At 39.3% G+C, this 19,223-nt stretch overlaps 1 protein-coding gene across 1 annotated transcript in view; it reads right to left on the reverse strand.

Annotated features, from left to right (window-relative positions):
* The window catches only part of LOC107603075 (runt-related transcription factor 2-like), a 47,280-nt gene that overhangs the window by 14,703 nt on the left and 13,354 nt on the right, over positions 1–19,223 (reverse strand). Inside the window, exons 2-3 of the mRNA XM_016295772.1 lie at positions 12,739–12,998; positions 11,302–11,473 (exon numbers count right to left, since the gene is read on the reverse strand). Coding sequence (XP_016151258.1) covers positions 11,302–11,473; positions 12,739–12,998 — 432 coding nt within the window. The remainder of the gene's footprint in view (positions 1–11,301; positions 11,474–12,738; positions 12,999–19,223) is intronic.

The raw sequence follows: 19,223 nt of genomic DNA on the forward strand, positions 1-19,223 counted from the left end.
CATGCTGTGAGTGTGACCATATATAATATGATTAAATGTTAATAAATTAAGTGAATCAGCAGATAGCCATCATAAATCAAAGAAGAATTTTCTTAGAAATATATTTTACCTAGCTGACGAGGAACACTCAAATGCAGTTATGGCCAGGATTTTGACCAGCGAATGTGTGTGCAAATGTGCAACTTGTCCATCATTAAAACGGCAGCAGCACATTACGTTTTTATCAACAGGTTGCAAAGTTTGTTGTAGCTATATGGGTGCTCAGTTTTTCCTGTTGTAAAATACGTTTGGCCAAAATGTCATTTTATAAAAGATGAAATGCTACTGCATGCACAGGCTATTTAAGTGTAGGCTATTGGCTATGACTAATTTAGATGGCAAATGCCCTCTCTCCGCAGGTCCGGTCTCAGACCTCAAATGCATAAAACATGAGCCTTTATACAGTAGACATACTAGTGTTTCTTGCGTAAAGACAACGCTGTACTTATACAAACAAGAAGATATTTATTTACCCTTGCAAGACGTTCAGCTGCTCTGCTGAACTTCAGTTCACTGCACTCAGTCAGTCAAGACAGGAGGCGGAGTTATGAGGTTTGACTGACAGTTTGAGCGGAGTCACAAACTCTTTTTAATACCTTTCATTCGCTAAATATATTTGTAAAACAGACAGACAGACGTAAAGGGTGACCGATAGCATTGATTTATTGAAGAAGAACAAAAAAATAAATAAAAATTCTAAAAAAAAAAATGCACCGGAGTGTAAGGACAAAAAGGGCATGTGCTGCTGTCACTGGACCTCGGCTTTGAATGAAGAACCTCTGATCAAATAGAGTTAAATACTAAATAATGGTCTCTCCCACACCGTGACAATTGTGATGTATACATATATCTTTTCTGTATGCTTTTGAGAAAAAAAAAAAAAAAAGGTTGGCTGGAGCTGTGGCCTAGTGGTTTTGTGTCTGATTTGCAATATTTCTTGCATTTGATTCTTCCACTTCTTTCCTGTCTATTCTCTAGTTTTTATAATAAAAACTAGGGAAAACACTAAAAGAAAAAGGCTACAAAAATGAAACGCTTCAATTTGAGACATTAATAGTTATGCATGATGGAAAGCTATGACAATTATGATAGATAATACATTCATACAGGTTTGGAACAACTTGAGAGTGAGTAAATAGTGACAATTTTCATTTTTGGGTGAACTATCCTATTAAAAATCTGTGTGGCTTAGCATTTACTTACAGATTCATTAACTTACAGATAGTAAATGATATGTATATTTAGTGGTTTTATTGCTGTTTTAACTTCATGATTAGTGTAATATAAGTGGGTTGGACCACAGACATCCATGCCTATTTTTTATTTTTTTTTGCATTCTTCAAAATTGAGAACTTACCCCTGCTGAAATGCAGGCTTCATGACTTTAAGGGTCTTAAAATATCTTAGTGACAGAGAGTAAAGGAATGAGCACAGGGACATCATCTGTATGCGGAGAGGTATTTAAGAGAGCCAGGAAACCAGATGATATCACTGCTGGAGGGAAAGTCCCAAAAATTCCTGTCATCCCCCAGCCAGTGGAGTGAGATTTTTGATAGCTAGCACTTCCATGTCCAATCACAGAGCGGAAGCGCTAACACATTCATTCCAGATGTTTAAATGGCCCTGTGGGATGTGGCCCAGCTTCCAGCTGACACAGATCTTATCTCAGGTTGAGAATCACAGAGCAAAGAGAATTATAATGAAGTAATTCCTGTTTTCAGGCTTCCTTTGATGATGGGGTTAGTCTGTATGGCCACACCAATTGATCCAAAAACAATGGGGGAAAAAAATTAACGAGTGTGAAATATATGATCTGAGGTTCCTTGGAATATTAGACGTACAGCATGATGGTCCGTAGAGGGGAATGGCGCAGCCTCCTATAGCCTCCACTAACCAGTGGGCAAGTCTTTGTTTGGAGACAGCCTTTCCCTTCTGCTGACCTCCAAAGCAGACAAAGAAGCCCCTGGCAGAGGCATCTGTTGACACAACAACATGCCTGGATACTTGCCCAAGGGACACCCCTGTCCGAAGAAAGGCAAGATCTGCCCACGGGCTGAAGGTCTGACAGCAGAATGGGGTGACAGAAACCTGGTAAGTGCCGTGCCATGCCCATCTCGGGACCGGGCTGTGAAGCCAACGCTGAAGCAGTCTCATATGAAGCAACCCGGGCGGCGTGACAGCGGCTGCGGATGCCATATGCCCCAGGAGCATCTGAAACTGTTTCAGTGGAACCGCTGTCTTGCACTAGAAGGACCCCAGGCAGTTCAGCATCGACTGTGCACGTTCTCCTGAGAGACGTGCCGAGAGGTTGACCGAGTCCGGCTCCATGCCGAGAAAAGAGATCCTCTGCACCGGGGAGAGTTTGCTCTTTTCCCAGTCGACCCTGAGGTCGATCGCTGCGAACCAATCGAAAGGACGGACGCATTGAAAGATGCGTTTCTGCACGCGCAGGTCCAGCATTGGTCGTAACCCACCGCCTTTCTTGGGCACGATGAAGTATGGGCTGTAAAATCCTGACCTCATCTCGGCTGGAGGGACCTGCTGTATCACGTCCTTCGCCAGCGGGACCGCAATCTCTGCACGCAAGACAGGAGCATCCCTGTCCAGCACAGAGGAGAACCGAACTGTGGAACACAGGGACCCAACCCGGGAGGCTTCCGTGCGTCCCAGGGTGGGGTCTGAGTGTGCGGCGCGCCACTTACGTGAGGAGGCATAGCGTCCTTGAACTGAACCCTGCTGCCCATTGGCGAAGGGAGAGGGGGACGGCCATGTGGAAACTGGGTTGCACACACTGCCAGCCTCGCCCTCTTGGAACCCGGAGAAAAAGGAACCCGCAGCGGCGGAACAGAAAAAAACAGGAACAAAGGTTTCTCCACCCGGCCCTCCGCCGGGGGAAGGAGTGGTGCGGTCACCATCTCCTGAAGAGCTGGATCCAAGAACTCCGGGTCGCCCGTCTCCACGCTGTGGCCGTTGTGAAGGCTGCTGCTGCGGCTGAGCTGGAGCGGAGGTGGAGGCCGCAGGAGGGCGCTCTCGGTGATGAGCAGACAGAGGGGCTGCAGCCGGCAGTGGGGTGGCTGCAGCAGCCGACCGCCGGGGCAGGATGTGTCGAGACGCCTCCGTCTGCTTCTGTGCGGCGGAGAACTGTGGGCAGAGCCCTCCACCGCTTCGCCGAATAGGCCGGCCTGGGAGATCGGGGAGTCCAGGAAGCAATGCTTGTCGGTCTCCCTCATATCCGCCAAGGTCAGCCATAGGTGGCGCTCCTGGACCACCAATGTGGACATCGTCTGACCCAGGGCCCGCAACGTGACTTTCATCGCCCTAAACGCGAGGTCCGTCGCCGTGCGCAGTTCCTGCAGCACACCTGGGTCAGCACCACCCTCGTGCAACTGCTTCAACGCTTTGGCCTGGTGGACTTGCAGGAGGGCCATGGCGTGCAGGGCGGAAGCGGCCTGTCCAGCAGCACTGTAAGCCTTAGCCGTCAGCACGGACGAGAACTCACAGGCCCCGGACGGAAGGCGTGGACTACCTCTCCAGGCGGTGGCACTAGATGAGCAGCACTGAATGGCAACCCCTGCTGACGCGCCGTAACACCAACGCTAGGCTGTTTCTTTGCAGACACTCGCAGAGATTCGTCCTAGTAGAAGGCTCGGCTCCTCAGCGAAAAGCGAGATCCCAATTCGTCAGTCACGACTGACGTAACGTAGAACGTGACTGACTGAAAGGGAACTCACTTTATTTTAAATTTTTGAACAGATTTTTAAAACCTTTGCTGTGAAATTGCTTCTCTCTCATTAAAAAGTGCTTTCCGTGTCAACTGCAATACTTAAATAGAAATCGCATTTGAGAGAAGGCTAATATAACCCAAAATATCTTTACTATCTGTCTCCATCAATGATGGCGTTTCACCTCAAACAAACATTGGTATATGACATAACTACCTGTGGGTGAGGCTACTGTAAATGTCCCAAAAACATCTGTTGAATGTCATTCTAACATCTGACAGGGAATATTTTAGAGACATCTTGCAGATCTTTCACATCGAATAGACGTCCGGGCGACGCACATACGGCAGCCCGGAAATTATGGAAATTCATCACCAGCCGTCATCAACAGGGTTTTTGAGAAAGTCAGCGGAAGAACGGAATAAACTGGAAAAGAAAATCAAAGAAAAAGAGAGGGGGGGAGAAAAAGGAAAGTGGGAGGAAAAAGCCAGGCTGTTGTGGAGTACTGCCAGGTGTCTGTGTGGTCTTTACATTTCAGCATTTAGGAGGCAAGCCAAGCGGAGAAGGGGTACAGAGACACACACACACAGCAACGCAAAAGGCCCTCGGCCCTTTTCAAACCACAGGCACACTTCTTCATCACCTCCATGCGGATATGAATGCAGTGCGACTCGAAACCGGGCGCCATCAGTATTTTTAATGATGCCGCACCGATGTACGCAGCAACTATCCAAACCAGACGCAAACACACAGCCTGAGCCCGTGGCCTCGGTGGTTGGCACCTTCACATGCAGCCTGAATGGATTGAGCCTGCAGTTCTGGTTTTCTCTCCTTCTCTCTTGTTTGGTTTTTCTTGGTTGCATTAATACTTCAAAACAAACAAACAAAAAAACCAAATGACCATTTGCCTATATATTTCATCGTGGATAAAATAAAATATAAAAATTTATGAATATACAGTATATACTACCAAGGGTGAGTAAGAATTTTCTATGCATCATTTCAAATCTTGAAAACATTGATAATAGAGAACATCTTTTAAATGAATATTGTCTGAATACAGGAATAAATTACATTCTAAAATAAAGAAAGTGTTATTTTAAATTGTAATAAAATTTAACAGTATTACTGTTTTTATTGTATTTCTGCCTTGGTGAGCATAAGAGAATTCTTTCAAAAATACCAAAAATCTTACCGCCCCAAACTTTTAAACAGTATCCCACATATAAATTGTTTTATTTTTATGAAAAAAGTAAAGAAAGTAAAGACAAAGGTGTCTAGTAAATTAATAAATGCAGAAACATCTATATTGCATCTTAAAAACAGTACAGTTCTTTGTGGTTGTAAGTCTCAAAAGTATAAATACAGCATTGTTAACTTCATTCAGATGTTTGTCAGCTTACAGAAAGGCAGCCATTTAACAACAAGTAGCTACAACATATCCATGACTTTCATTCTTGCAATAACCTTTACAATAACAAAAAACTCCATTCCATAATCCGATTCAAATGTTAAGACAGCAGTCCTGCACTGTTATGATACAACTTCAATAAAAAAAAAAACCAGGTGTGTGGACTTGCTGAGCACTTCTGGCTACCAGAACGACCCACGTGTGAGCCAATCAAGAAGAAACTCACTGAGACGTCTGTCACATTCAAAGACTCAACGCTATCGTTGTCTAGCGCTTTCCTGGCCCTATTGATTCACAGTTCATATGGCACCCATCAAGATCTATTAAATATACAAACACATTAATACACTTCCTGTACTGGATATCAGCCTCAGAATGAGGCCTGTGTGGTGGACGAGGAAAAACATGACCCAAATGAACATTACAGCCACCCGTACTGGACCTAACGAGGATATTTTGACTGAAATACTCATAATTTTATGTACAAAAACATGTTACACATTTCTATGATTCTCAAAATATCTAAACGCATCAGGTGTTTGGCTGACAGCACACTGTAGGCATTGTCTAAACGTGCGAGATGGGCCTCTTCCCTAATTACTTGCTTATTAACACCAATTTGAGGTTTAATGAGGCGGAATTGTAAATGAGGCGTTCTTCGATAAAATCAGGGTGAAAAAATGTGAAATTATTAAGAGGGCACCCGTGATTAGTCCCATAACGATCAGTGTCAGCGAACGCATGGACATCTGGACGTGCTCAGAGCGCAGGTGATGTTTGACCAGGTTCATTTACTTTTGGATTAATTTATTTCTCCCTTGTCTTTGCTTAATTGATGCCATGCTTTGAGACTTGTTTTAACTGCCGTGGGTGTTCAGAATTAATGTTCCTGTAGTTGCTTCAAGACGTTGACATTTGAATTGCATCTATACTGTCATATTACCTATTACTGTATATTTGAGGAAAGAAAGTACCAAATTTAATTTCAGAGCTACATTGTTCTCATGTGACGTCACTATGCTGGTCACATGACCCCATCATGTTGCATGTTCAATTCAGGAAAGTGGCGTCCAGTTAGCAGTTATGTTAACAATTGTGGCTGGAAAGGGAAGGTCAAGATCAGTGGACTGCATTATGGGACACAATATTTCACACAGTATTTACTTGTCTGGTAAATGTAGTAGGTATTCATAAAGTTATTCTATGGTTAATTAAAGGGGTCATATGACGTTGCTAAAAAGAACATTATTTGGTGTAATGCAATGTGTTTATGCGGTTTAATGTTCAAAAAACACATTATTTTCCATATAATGTACATTATTGTTTCTCTTCTCTGCCCCACCTTTCTGAAACTCATCGTTCTGAAAAAGCGAGGTGTGCTGTGATAGGCCAGCTATCCAGTGCGTTGGGATTGGCCGAATATCTCAAGCGTGTGACGGAAATGTTACGCCCCTTAACATACTGTGATGCCGTCTCCCAGCAGGACGAGACAAAACCAATAAAACCCATTACAAATGAGGCATTTGTTGCATCCAGTGGGGACATAATTACTGATTATAATGACTTATACTGTCTTTTTACGCGTTGCATTGCGTATCGCGCTGCATAAACATAAAACCATATCTGCATTTGTGATCGGACAAATGACAAACAACAAGCCTACTCTACACTGCTCAAAACTCGTGTCTGAATCATCAGTCGCGCATTATTTAAATATAAAAAACTTACTTACAGGCTGTGAGTCAGAAGCGCCAGACTGTCCTTGCAAAGTTGGAACTGCCCAACTTTATAGAAACAGCCTTTGTGCCACAGAAGCATTGTAGGCTACTGGTTCAGGAGTCCTCATCCTCCATAAAATGCACAGCACACATCTGAATATTTCTAGTTGTGTCCTCTTTTTTCTAGTTGTGTCCTCTTTTGGAAGGCCAAACAAAGTAGTTTCGCTTTCACAACGACTCCACAACATGGCAGCGGCGGAAACAGCAAGAATTAAAGGTACACCTTCTTTCTTTGCGTGAACATTTGGGCGGCGTTATGCAAATCTTCCCACATAGTGACGTAGACATGTGTGGGCGTGTTAGAACGAGCCCTTTTAGGTAGGAGTGGTTGACTCTTAACTTTTATAAAGAATATCTTTTTGGATTTGAGACTTTAGTCTTTGCAACTTTACAGATCTTCTTTATGCACCAAGAACTTGTAACACTCCAAAGAGAAAGGAAAAACTGAAATCTCATCATATGACCCCTTTAAAATAAACATTAACTGAAATAAAAAAACCTCAAACTTATTTATTTACACTAGCTGCCAAGGCATCAATTCTCATTTTATTTAAATTAAACTGTAAGTACTACAATAAATTAAGCTTTAGCGTTAGTTCTGGCAGGTCACGTGAGTCAAGCTTGCATCAGCTGATTCTCAGCTGATCACATCTACCTATAGGAATACGACACCGATCGCGGCATTCCTATATAAGCTGTATTCAGTATTATTCAGCAGCTTTTCAGCTTGCTTTGGAGCAAAAGACTCGGGATCATAAAATAGAATTAAATACGACCAAATGGCTCTCATAATGTAAAAATAATTTGCACATATTGGAAATATAATATATATAACATGTCATTGTGACCTGGAATCTTCTGAAAATCAAAGAAACCTCAAGTGTCAAAACTCATGAAGCTTTACGAATCAACGAACCAAAAAATTCCCATTGCTATTTCATCTTTTTATGGAGTGCACAAGCTTTAAACAGCATTTTTAAACTAAATGTAAAGGGGAAGTGTGTAAATCTTTATATGTTAAAATATTTTTCCCCATGCAGAGACAACAATATGCATCCGGCTGCATCCAATATCACATACCCTGTGAGTTGGTACTTTTTTTGAATAAGTAATTAATTAAAGTAATTAAAATATATATGCGTGTGTGAAATTTTTTTCAAAGTAATATTTTTACATTAGATGCGCACTTCAGAATCTCGTCGGAAGTACTAAGTCACCTGGGTACTTTTTGCTACGGTTTTATGAATACTATGGATGTGCGCTACAACTAATTTCATTGAGGTTTAAACAGATATTTTGTAACTGACTAGTCGACTGGTCTAAAAGTAAGAAACCTTCAGAAGACAGTCAAGAACTTTGTGTGTATATGTGATTCATTTGAAATACTTGAACAATGAATCAAACAGTCAAACAAGTGCAGATACCTTATTATCTGAATTGTTCTTATTTTTCATCAAACCGTTATAATTTACAGAACAAAAGCAGCAGACGGGATGAATGAAAACACAAATTCACTCTCTAACAGTAGGTGGCGCTTTTGGACAAGCAAAAATACAGCTGTTACCATATTACCCCAGCGCTACGCAAATAAACACTATTTTATTAGGGATTTTACTATAACATGAAAAAATGTCAGCGAAACATTTCTTAAGAAAGTCAGTTCCCCTTCATTCATAATGTTTCCCCCTTTAAAATGGTAAATACACTCCCACACCTTGCTCTTCTTCCTAGCGGATATTACTCTGAGTCTGTGGCGAGTGACACGAAGACAACGCATGAATGCAATGTCTGAGGTGAAATGAAATAAATTTGTTTTCCGATCCAGATGTCTTATTTTTTTTAAAAACGTATACATTTTAACTAGCCGACTAGTATTTCCAATGTCAGCTAACAGCACCAGTTGCATTTAGTCGACAAGTCGACTAGTCTCGCACATCCCTAATGAATACTGTGAATTCAGAGATACTATTTTCTAGGGGTGTAACGATTCATCGATATGGATCGATACATCGATACGATGTCTGATGATACGATGCATCGATGGCACACGTAAAATATCGATATTTGTAGTATAAATAGGCACCTTTATTTTGGCACTGTCCACATTTTCATATAATGTCCGTCTATGCATTACCGCCAACATGTGCTTTCTCGTTCAAACTCACGTATCAGGACTCGATATAAGGACTGCCCGAAGGCACAAGGTGCGCATAAAAGATGCTTGGGATTGTTTGCGGAACAGTCGAGCGCTGTGTGAGAAGTTTTCTGCGTATACACCGTGCGGATACCAAATTGAGCTCTCTTCCACTTTTTTTGTGGATGGATGAATAAATAGACAAAATTACATCAAAATGTGCGTTTTGCCGAATATCCTGTAAACACAGTCGGTTAGGCATGTCTTAACGTAAACAGTTGAGAAAGAAAAGGCATGTGTATCAGTATATTAAATCTGTGATTCGTTCTTAAAGTAAAAGCAAACTAATAATAAATCTAATGCTGTCAAAGAAAAATACAAGTGCTCACTGCTCCTGACTAAATAACATTGTAACATAAAAAAAAAGATTAATTTGTATTTAATTTATACAGTGAAGATTATGCAGTTATTTTACATTTGATTATTACATTTCTGTAGCGTACCTGAAAATTTCTTTTAGACTGAGCTGAAAAACCTGAAAAGCACTGTTTATTGAACTTGTGTCTTTGTTGTATTGTATTTATTTTCTACTATTGCTTATAATTTGGTTATCTGTAGAAAAGATTTTTAGCACTGAGCCCATAGCAGCCAGAATTGTTTTTCCAATTGTTTATTTTCTTTATTATTTAAACAAAAATGTTTAGTCCTATTTTTTTTGTTGTGAATGTGCCAATTGAGGTACAGGATGTGAAAAGTTCAGATAAATGTTCATGTTATATATTTTGGTTGCATTTGTGAGTTAATAAAAATGTAGATGGTTGTTAAAAATAGATATATAATATCATAATATCGATATATCGATCGATATATTCCTGTATCGAATCGTAATCGTATCGTAGAATTTTTTGAGGTATCGGCAAATATCGTATCGCTGGGTATGAGAATCAATATCGTATCATGACGAACCATCCGATTTACACCCCTACTATTTCTTTAGATACTGTTTTTTGCCTACAAAATAGTAAGGAAGTATCCGATTTCGAATGCAGCCTGTGACTCTCAATTTGGCTCAACCAATGGTGTGAGTTTGGAGGTGTGGCCATCTGTTTGATTGACCAATTGCAGACAGGTAAAGTGTTCAAGAAGCATCATTACTTTTACAATTTTGTGCAGTGATTCTAAAGGCACAACATTTAACACTTCAAGATTAAAAAAAGAATAATAATCTGAACAATATGCTAAATTATATAACACACTAAAGACTGTTATGCAGACAGCTAAGTTTCCGTCAATGGTTTTGAGAAACCTTAGTACAGAACGCACAGAGACCTGTAATTTAATGAGTGCATTCTTACCGGCAATGTGGTGATGTGGTTTCACAACGGTGTTGGCTCGTAACTGATAGCTCAGCACACAGACTGACTATAATTATTCTAAGAATGTCATGTGTCCCTGTGTGACCGCGTGCCTCTGCTACCAAATCTCCCTGGAGGATTTCTCCACATGACATTGTGCAAGTGTAGATAAACACAAAATGATTAAACTTAATAGAAAAACGCATGGTGTGATGATAAAGTCTGTAATAGGGTAAGCCTGTGTAAACACACAGAAACTGGCATGAAGTGTATTGTTAGTTGCACTAGCAGTCAAAAATGTGGGCATGCTTGAATGAAATTGTTTTACAGGATTTTTTTTTTAAAGTATGTAAATGATGTTCCTATGCTTAAATATTTTAAAATCCTTTTGTAGGTAAATATTAATTAATTCTACATATCATTTGTGTACCATATTCAATTAAATTGGGACACATTTTGCCATTGAGGATGACTGGGAAAAAATGGCCCAATTATTCGGAATTATACCTAATTACGCATTTTAATTAAAAAAAATCATTAAATAAATTTAGACTAGAAAAGCATCAACTAGTGTCCAGCATCCATGAGAACTTCTTCAATATGGTTTAAAAAGCATCCCAGGATGATATGTTTAACATGCATGATACCCATATTTTCATTTTTGGTTATTTCATAGTTTGGTAGCTGCTAATATTATAAAATGAAAGCAGTAATATTAAAAAGGGTGTGGCCAAATGTTTGATTGGATTTCACAGCCAAGTGTAAACATGCAATGAACGTTTCATTTTCTGGATATGAGCACATTTCCCATTGTAACCTGCATGTTAAGGGATTTAAAAGGTTCAACAATCAGGAAACTGACAAAATATGGACTCGCCTCTTCCGCTTCGGCCCACAAAGCGCAGGTCGTTGAAGCGGGCAACCTGGTTCTTCATAACACCTGAGGCATTCCTGAGCTCAGCTGAATAATTCTCATCATTCCCAGCCATTACTGTGACCACCGTCCCATCAGAAACCTCTCCCAGGGCCACCACCTGCGGAGAGAACAATGATGCAATGTTTTACACTGTGCATGTGCGCATATGCGCATATGCAAGACAGCAGCTTCTTCAGACAGTTCTTGTGAGTTCTGATTATTATTAGCAAGATTTATGCCAATAACTGCATAAACGTGCATATTTATGCAGATTTAATGTGGAAAGAAATATATGAATGAATTATAATCATTAATAATATTATATGTTACTATTATTAAAATTATAATTTTTCTTAAAAAACAATTTATTAAACTTTTAAATGCAAAATGTATTGAAGCAGTCTAAAAGGTGCTAGTGTGAGTGTCTAGAAAAATAATGAAAATTATACATTTATTTAATAAATCTATATTTAGATTTTTCGTGCATGTTTACTCGGTGTACATGTCTATCTATCATTATCCTTATTAAACATTAATAAGCTTTAAAAAAGTAGGTTACATCAGATTTATTACTACATTCTATACATCAGTCACATGCATATTGCACCTAAGGCGATGTGTTTGCATAAGATCTTGCAATTCTATTTCATCATTACTAATCTAGCTACTAATCTGGCAAATTACCTAACAGCTAACCACACCTGCACAGGTCTGACCATAAACACAAGATTCTGCCGCAGGCCAGAATTACACATCAAACAGTGAATAATGCCAGAGCAATTTCATTATTTCTTTTTAAATGAAACTTTGTTCCAGTAAAGTCTAGTGCTATTAAGAAAAAAAATCTGTTCACACACTCTTATAAGAGTATAAATAGTACAAAGGCTCAATTCAGTCCACTGACACACCAACTATCCGTGACAAATTTGTACAACACAAACTAGACTGAAATTCATGAAATTATATGGGGGTACTTTCTGCATAATTTAAAACTGATGGGTCGCTATGGATAGATATTTGACTTTAAATAATAATAATGGCAATAAAAATATTCAATCTAACTCCCCAGAACATATTACACTTAACAAAATGTAAGCAAAACTTTTGCTAAATGATATATTATCATTAATGTTGTTTAAATATGTTTAGAATATTATATTGCACTTCAATATTTGTCAGCAATGTGTTAAAACGGCTTAGACAATTTGACCTGCACAAGCGTCATATTTTTCACTGGATAAAGTTGCATATAAAAACTAACACACAACAATCGTTTTAACACTTTCCGTTGTAGTGTCCATGTTACACATGTTACTTTAATAAATGACTATTCATAAAGACTAACGCATTTTCCAAAATGCCATTTGAAAAACAAGCTCTCACCTTAAACGCAACCGGTAGCGTTTTATTACACCTCCAATGAGAAGGCAAAACCGAGCAGAGAAAGTTCGGACTGTCGGTCCGGACCAGTTCGGCGGGGTGGTCGGCGATGATCTCGGCCATGGAGCGGTTCTCTTGCGCGCGGAGTATTGGCACCACCGCGCTGTCCTGCTGCTGCTGCTGCTGCTGCTGTCCTGCGCTCGGGTTCACATCATTCATCTTCACCGACACCGGCGGACTGAACCTCCGGCCGGCGCTGGGATCTACAGGAATGCGCATCACAACAGGCGAAATTAGCCAAAGACTAGCGTATGTCCTCTGTTTGCGTGTACGGAGCGCCGTCAGTCCCTCTCCGCGCGCTCAGCGCTGCAGTCTGATGAGTTTGGGAAGTGCTGCGGGTTACACACTCAAGCAGACTTCAATTGGCGCTTTGCGCGCAGTCGTCATTAACTACGTCTCCTGTATTAAAAGGCGCTTAATTCACCGCCAAAGGGAGATTTGGTACGGTTCGGTCAGCTCTCCGAAAAGATATAAACAATATGTTATGCTAATAATAAATATAAGGTGATATTTTGTCTCTGGTGTGCAGGTTCAGTGAAGTTTTCCGTAATCGCGCTCCCTGGAGAGCGCGGGGTCAAATTAAGCTTTAAAGGATGAAAAGATCGCATGAGGCGAAACGTTTGTTGCTTCCAATGTGGTTGGGTGTTTGAAGACAGGGAGCGAAATTAGCCAAAGACTAGCGTATGTCCTCTGTTTGCGTATACGGAGCGCCGTCAGTCCCTCTCCGCGCGCTCAGCGCTGCAGTCTGATGAGTTTGGGAAGTGCTGCGGGTTACACACTCAAGCAGACTTCAATTGGCGCTTTGCGCGCAGTCGTCATTAACTACGTCTCCTGTATTAAAAGGCGCTTAATTCACCGCCAAAGGGAGATTTGGTACGGTTCGGTCAGCTCTCCGAAAAGATATAAACAATATGTTATGCTAATAATAAATATAAGGTGATATTTTGTCTCTGGTGTGCAGGTTCAGTGAAGTTTTCCGTAATCGCGCTCCCTGGAGAGCGCGGGGTCAAATTAAGCTTTAAAGGATGAAAAGATCGCATGAGGCGAAACGTTTGTTGCTTCCAATGTGGTTGGGTGTTTGAAGACAGGGATTTCTCTTTTTTGTGGTTCATATAGTTCCAGCATCATACAATCATTACACTGATGCCCCTCAAACACGTGATGTCCCGATCACATCATAACATTTCAACTGAAGTCATTCTGCAGTTACAGTAGGTGAGCATTTACATCTTTAGTCTTTAACTTTGCGTGTGAACGTTTAAAACTGCATGGCTGTTATCACTTTTAATATCTGAATGGAAACAGGATAAATTGCCTCTTGTGGTCCTGAATAGATTCAATTACTGCATTAAGAGGAAATATATCATTTTTATGTTTTCCTTGAAATCGGTCACAGAAAGGACATTATTAAATTAGTCTAGGCACTTTTCTCTATGCACAATGGCAATGGAATATGCATGCGCAGATATTAAACCACACAGTAATTACAACGTGAATATATACGATATTGTGTGTGTGTGTGTGTTTTCAGATTAAAAAAAGGGCAATTGGAAATTTTCAAATTCAGATTATAGCTATTTACCTGTATGCTAAAATACACATTTTAATATTTCTACATCCATTTCTGTACAGGCAATTACCTTAAAGTGTTGACTACAAAAAAGCTCTTGAACATTTCACTATTATAGAACAAGAAGGTGTCACATTAATATTATATGATTTTTTACAGCAATATTTAAAAATATTTAAAAAAATGTTTTAGCCAACAAATATTTAGATTTATTAGATTTATCTATTAGATTTATTACAGTGAAAATACATGTCAAACTTTCCCAACAATTTATAAAAAATACTCTCTTATACAGAATGACTTTCATTTGAAGAAACTTAAGTGGAGTTTAACTGAAAACTGCTCATATCGCTGTCTGAGAAAGTGTGAGTCATAATGACAGAATATTTTCAGAATCATACACTTTCTACGCACACCTCTACCCCATAAAGCACAGACTAAACAGGCTGTCGTTTTAATACCCTTCGAGCAAAGTTTCTTTTGACTCTCTGAACAGAGTATCCATACACTGCCTTCAATGTTCTGGCAGTGCAACTGAAGCACATGTTATTTAATAACGCTAACTCTCCATCTCTCAGTGATACTGTAGATGGCAATCTCTCCCTCTGACTCAACAGGCTCACGGATAGTGATTAACCCAAAGTCATAAGTGTTGCAATATGTTTCACACATTTTAAAAAAATGATCCGAATAATAGGTCCATAATTTTGATGGGAGCACAGACACAGCCAATAAACCAAATAGGATATAAACAAAGTGTCTAATTATTCTTGGCAGAACTGTGCAAGAGACTTGTTTCATCAGTGACAACAGTCAATCAAAATTTTGCCAAATGTTTGACTTAGGACCAACTTCGGCTTTAACATATATCTCAATATTTCAGTAGTAGGGAAAAGCATATGCATTAAACATGTTCTTGAAGAACGTCTAATTATTCTTGGCAGAACTGTGCAAGAGACTTGTTTCATCAGTGACAACAGTCAATCAAAATTTTGCCAAATGTTTGACTTAGGACCAACTTTGGCTTTAACATATATCTCAATATTTCAGTAGTAGGGAAAAGCATATGCATTAAACATGTTCTTGAAGAACAGAGAAGTAAAAATGTGAAAGAACACGGAGGCTTCCAATTTTAAATAGTTACTTTCCATCCTTGGCACGGTTCAGGAGAACATGCGCGCGAGCGAGCAGGATAGTGATGATTCGTATGCAGAATTCATAGCCTTACCTCATAAGGAAGACCTTCTCAACATCCTTTCAACCCCCAGATTTAATCTGAGCCCATAATTGCCATTTTGTCATTGACTGGTTAGTGACATCATCACTGTAGATGAGACCTTCAGGACTTTGGGTTGCCAGAGAGGCACAAGAACTGGCTCAGAGAGCAAATTGGACCCATGTTATAGTCGCAAATTTCAAGAACACGATGGTTTTTTGGAAGCGCTCTGCGTTCGTTATGGAAAGTGGAGTGTGGGGCCTGTGGTGGTGGTGGTGATGGAGATGTGGGGGCTGGTTTTGGGGGGGGGGGGGGGTGGCAGGCTACAAAGACAATTTCCTTTTTGCTCTCATTGGCATGACTGTCTGCCGCCTCTAGCCTTCATGGAGGTCCTTAATTGAGATCACTTGTACATAAAAATAGGAACAGAAAAGGAACTTTTGCGGCTTGTGAGGGGGAAAAGGGGAATAAAAAGACTGGTAATATGTGACAAAGGCTCCCATTAAAATACCCGTAACATTGAAGTCAAGTATAGGAGATGGAGGGCCGTCGCCATGGTGATGGTTCGAAGATTTATCGTTTTCCTTGACTTCAAGTACTGTGTTAGTGTGCGACTAGTTCTGTATCAGTTCACTTCCCCCACATGAATTGTGCGCGTTGAAAAACGTGTCACTGTAATATTTTGACGAGGCCTACTTTATAACCAGCATTTGGCAGTGATATAAAATTTATAAAAAAAAATGTTTTAATAAATATTAAGGAAATGATAAATAGCATGTATATACATGAATTGAGTTTGTGTGTATTTTTACCTGCTGCTTGCAAACCTATGGTAACCATAGCAAAAGTAAGCTGTCCAATCATGTTACGAACATATCGACAAAAACATACTTACTATCATTGATACATTTAACATCACAAAATACAGATTTATGAAAGATTTATATTTTTAAAAAATTAAGATATTTAGGGCCAATTAGCATTAGAGCGCAATTCCATAAAAGCGCCGAAGGGAGGGGAAAATTCTGCGGGTGATTTACTAACAATGCGCACATTAAAGAACACAGGCAGCCAGATCATTTTCATAATGACCAGCGCAATCTACCAAGAGCAACGCAAATTACCGCCTGCTTTAAGACATGCTTTTTGGGCGTTAAATAATGGCGCAAATACCAGTAATTTGACGAGCGCAAACATTAGTAAAACTTCATTTTAATTCTCTCCTCCCATAAACTCCTACAAATGCATATTCAATAAGATCAGGCACAAAAATACAGCCTTTTCAGTGCTAATTCTTCACTGCACGTCTTTAGTAAATCCTGACAGTACTATTTCAACGCCAAAAGTTTGTAAATAAGTTTGTTAACGCCTGTAAGTACATCTGGCCCTAAGCTTACTGGTCTAGAGGATTTTTTAAAAATGTTTTTGATTCTCTCTGCCTTTTTCATAGTTTTTACATAGTCTGTCACTTTATGAGTCATCAAATCATTGAATAGATTAATTCAAAACACTGAATGATTTAATGGCTTACTCATAAAGACTATCAGTAGTTTTCTTTCTGAATAAATCAGTGTTTTGAATGAAGCAGTTGATCGAATAATTCAGTGGCTTACTCATAAAGATGGTCTATAGTTTTGATACTGAATGAATCAGTAGTTTAAATTAATCGATTGACTGAATGATTCAACGGCTCACTCATAAAGATGCTCACTAGTTGTGTGAATGAATCAGTGATTCCTGAATGAATCAGTGTTTTGAACAAATTGGTCAATCTAATGATCCAATGGATCACTCATAAATGGCATGACTGTCTGCCGCCTCTAGCCTTCATGGAGGTCCTTAATTGAGATCACTTGTACATAAAAATAGGAACAGAAAAGGAACTTTTGCGGCTTGTGAGGGGGAAAAGGGGAATAAAAAGACTGGTAATATGTGACAAAGGCTCCCATTAAAATACCCGTAACATTGAAGTCAAGTATAGGAGATGGAGGGCCGTCGCCATGGTGATGGTTCGAAGATTTATCGTTTTCCTTGACTTCAAGTACTGTGTTAGTGTGCGACTAGTTCTGTATCAGTTCACTTCCCCCACATGAATTGTGCGCGTTGAAAAACGTGTCACTGTAATATTTTGACGAGGCCTACTTTATAACCAGCATTTGGCAGTGATATAAAATTTATAAAAAAAAATGTTTTAATAAATATTAAGGAAATGATAAATAGCATGTATATACATGAATTGAGTTTGTGTGTATTTTTACCTGCTGCTTGCAAACCTATGGTAACCATAGCAAAAGTAAGCTGTCCAATCATGTTACGAACATATCGACAAAAACATACTTACTATCATTGATACATTTAACATCACAAAATACAGATTTATGAAAGATTTATATTTTTAAAAAATTAAGATATTTAGGGCCAATTAGCATTAGAGCGCAATTCCATAAAAGCGCCGAAGGGAGGGGAAAATTCTGCGGGTGATTTACTAACAATGCGCACATTAAAGAACACAGGCAGCCAGATCATTTTCATAATGACCAGCGCAATCTACCAAGAGCAACGCAAATTACCGCCTGCTTTAAGACATGCTTTTTGGGCGTTAAATAATGGCGCAAATACCAGTAATTTGACGAGCGCAAACATTAGTAAAACTTCATTTTAATTCTCTCCTCCCATAAACTCCTACAAATGCATATTCAATAAGATCAGGCACAAAAATACAGCCTTTTCAGTGCTAATTCTTCACTGCACGTCTTTAGTAAATCCTGACAGTACTATTTCAACGCCAAAAGTTTGTAAATAAGTTTGTTAACGCCTGTAAGTCCATCTGGCCCTAAGCTTACTGGTCTAGAGGATTTTTTAAAAATGTTTTTGATTCTCTCTGCCTTTTTCATAGTTTTTACATAGTCTGTCACTTTATGAGTCATCAAATCATTGAATAGATTAATTCAAAACACTGAATGATTTAATGGCTTACTCATAAAGACTATCAGTAGTTTTCTTTCTGAATAAATCAGTGTTTTGAATGAAGCAGTTGATCGAATAATTCAGTGGCTTACTCATAAAGATGGTCTATAGTTTTGATACTGAATGAATCAGTAGTTTAAATTAATCGATTGACTGAATGATTCAACGGCTCACTCATAAAGATGCTCACTAGTTGTGTGAATGAATCAGTGATTCCTGAATGAATCAGTGTTTTGAACAAATTGGTCAATCTAATGATCCAATGGATCACTCATAAAAACTGTCACTAGTTTTGCTACTGAATGAATGAGTGTTGTAAATGAATCGAATGATTGAATTATTCAATGGCTCAGTCATAAAGACAGTCACTAGTTTTGTTTCTGAATGAATCAGTGTTTTGAACCAATCAGCTGATCGAATGATTCAATGGCTCATTAATAAAAATGGCAACTAATTTGGTTACTGGATGAATCAGTGTGTTGAATGAACCAGTTGGTCAAATGATTCAACAGTTCACTCATAAAGACGGTCAATAGTTCATTCACCGATTCCCTGAATGAACCGAAACACTGGTTCATTCAGCAATGCCATAACTGTGTGTTGCTCAGAGCGGCACAATGGTTAATTCTGCTTGGAATAAAGTTAAAAATAAAATAAAATAAAAAGTAACTGTAT

Source organism: Sinocyclocheilus grahami, unplaced genomic scaffold (assembly GCF_001515645.1).
Source record: "Sinocyclocheilus grahami isolate Dianchi unplaced genomic scaffold, SAMN03320097.WGS_v1.1 scaffold340.1, whole genome shotgun sequence".
Taxonomy (NCBI): domain Eukaryota; kingdom Metazoa; phylum Chordata; class Actinopteri; order Cypriniformes; family Cyprinidae; genus Sinocyclocheilus; species Sinocyclocheilus grahami.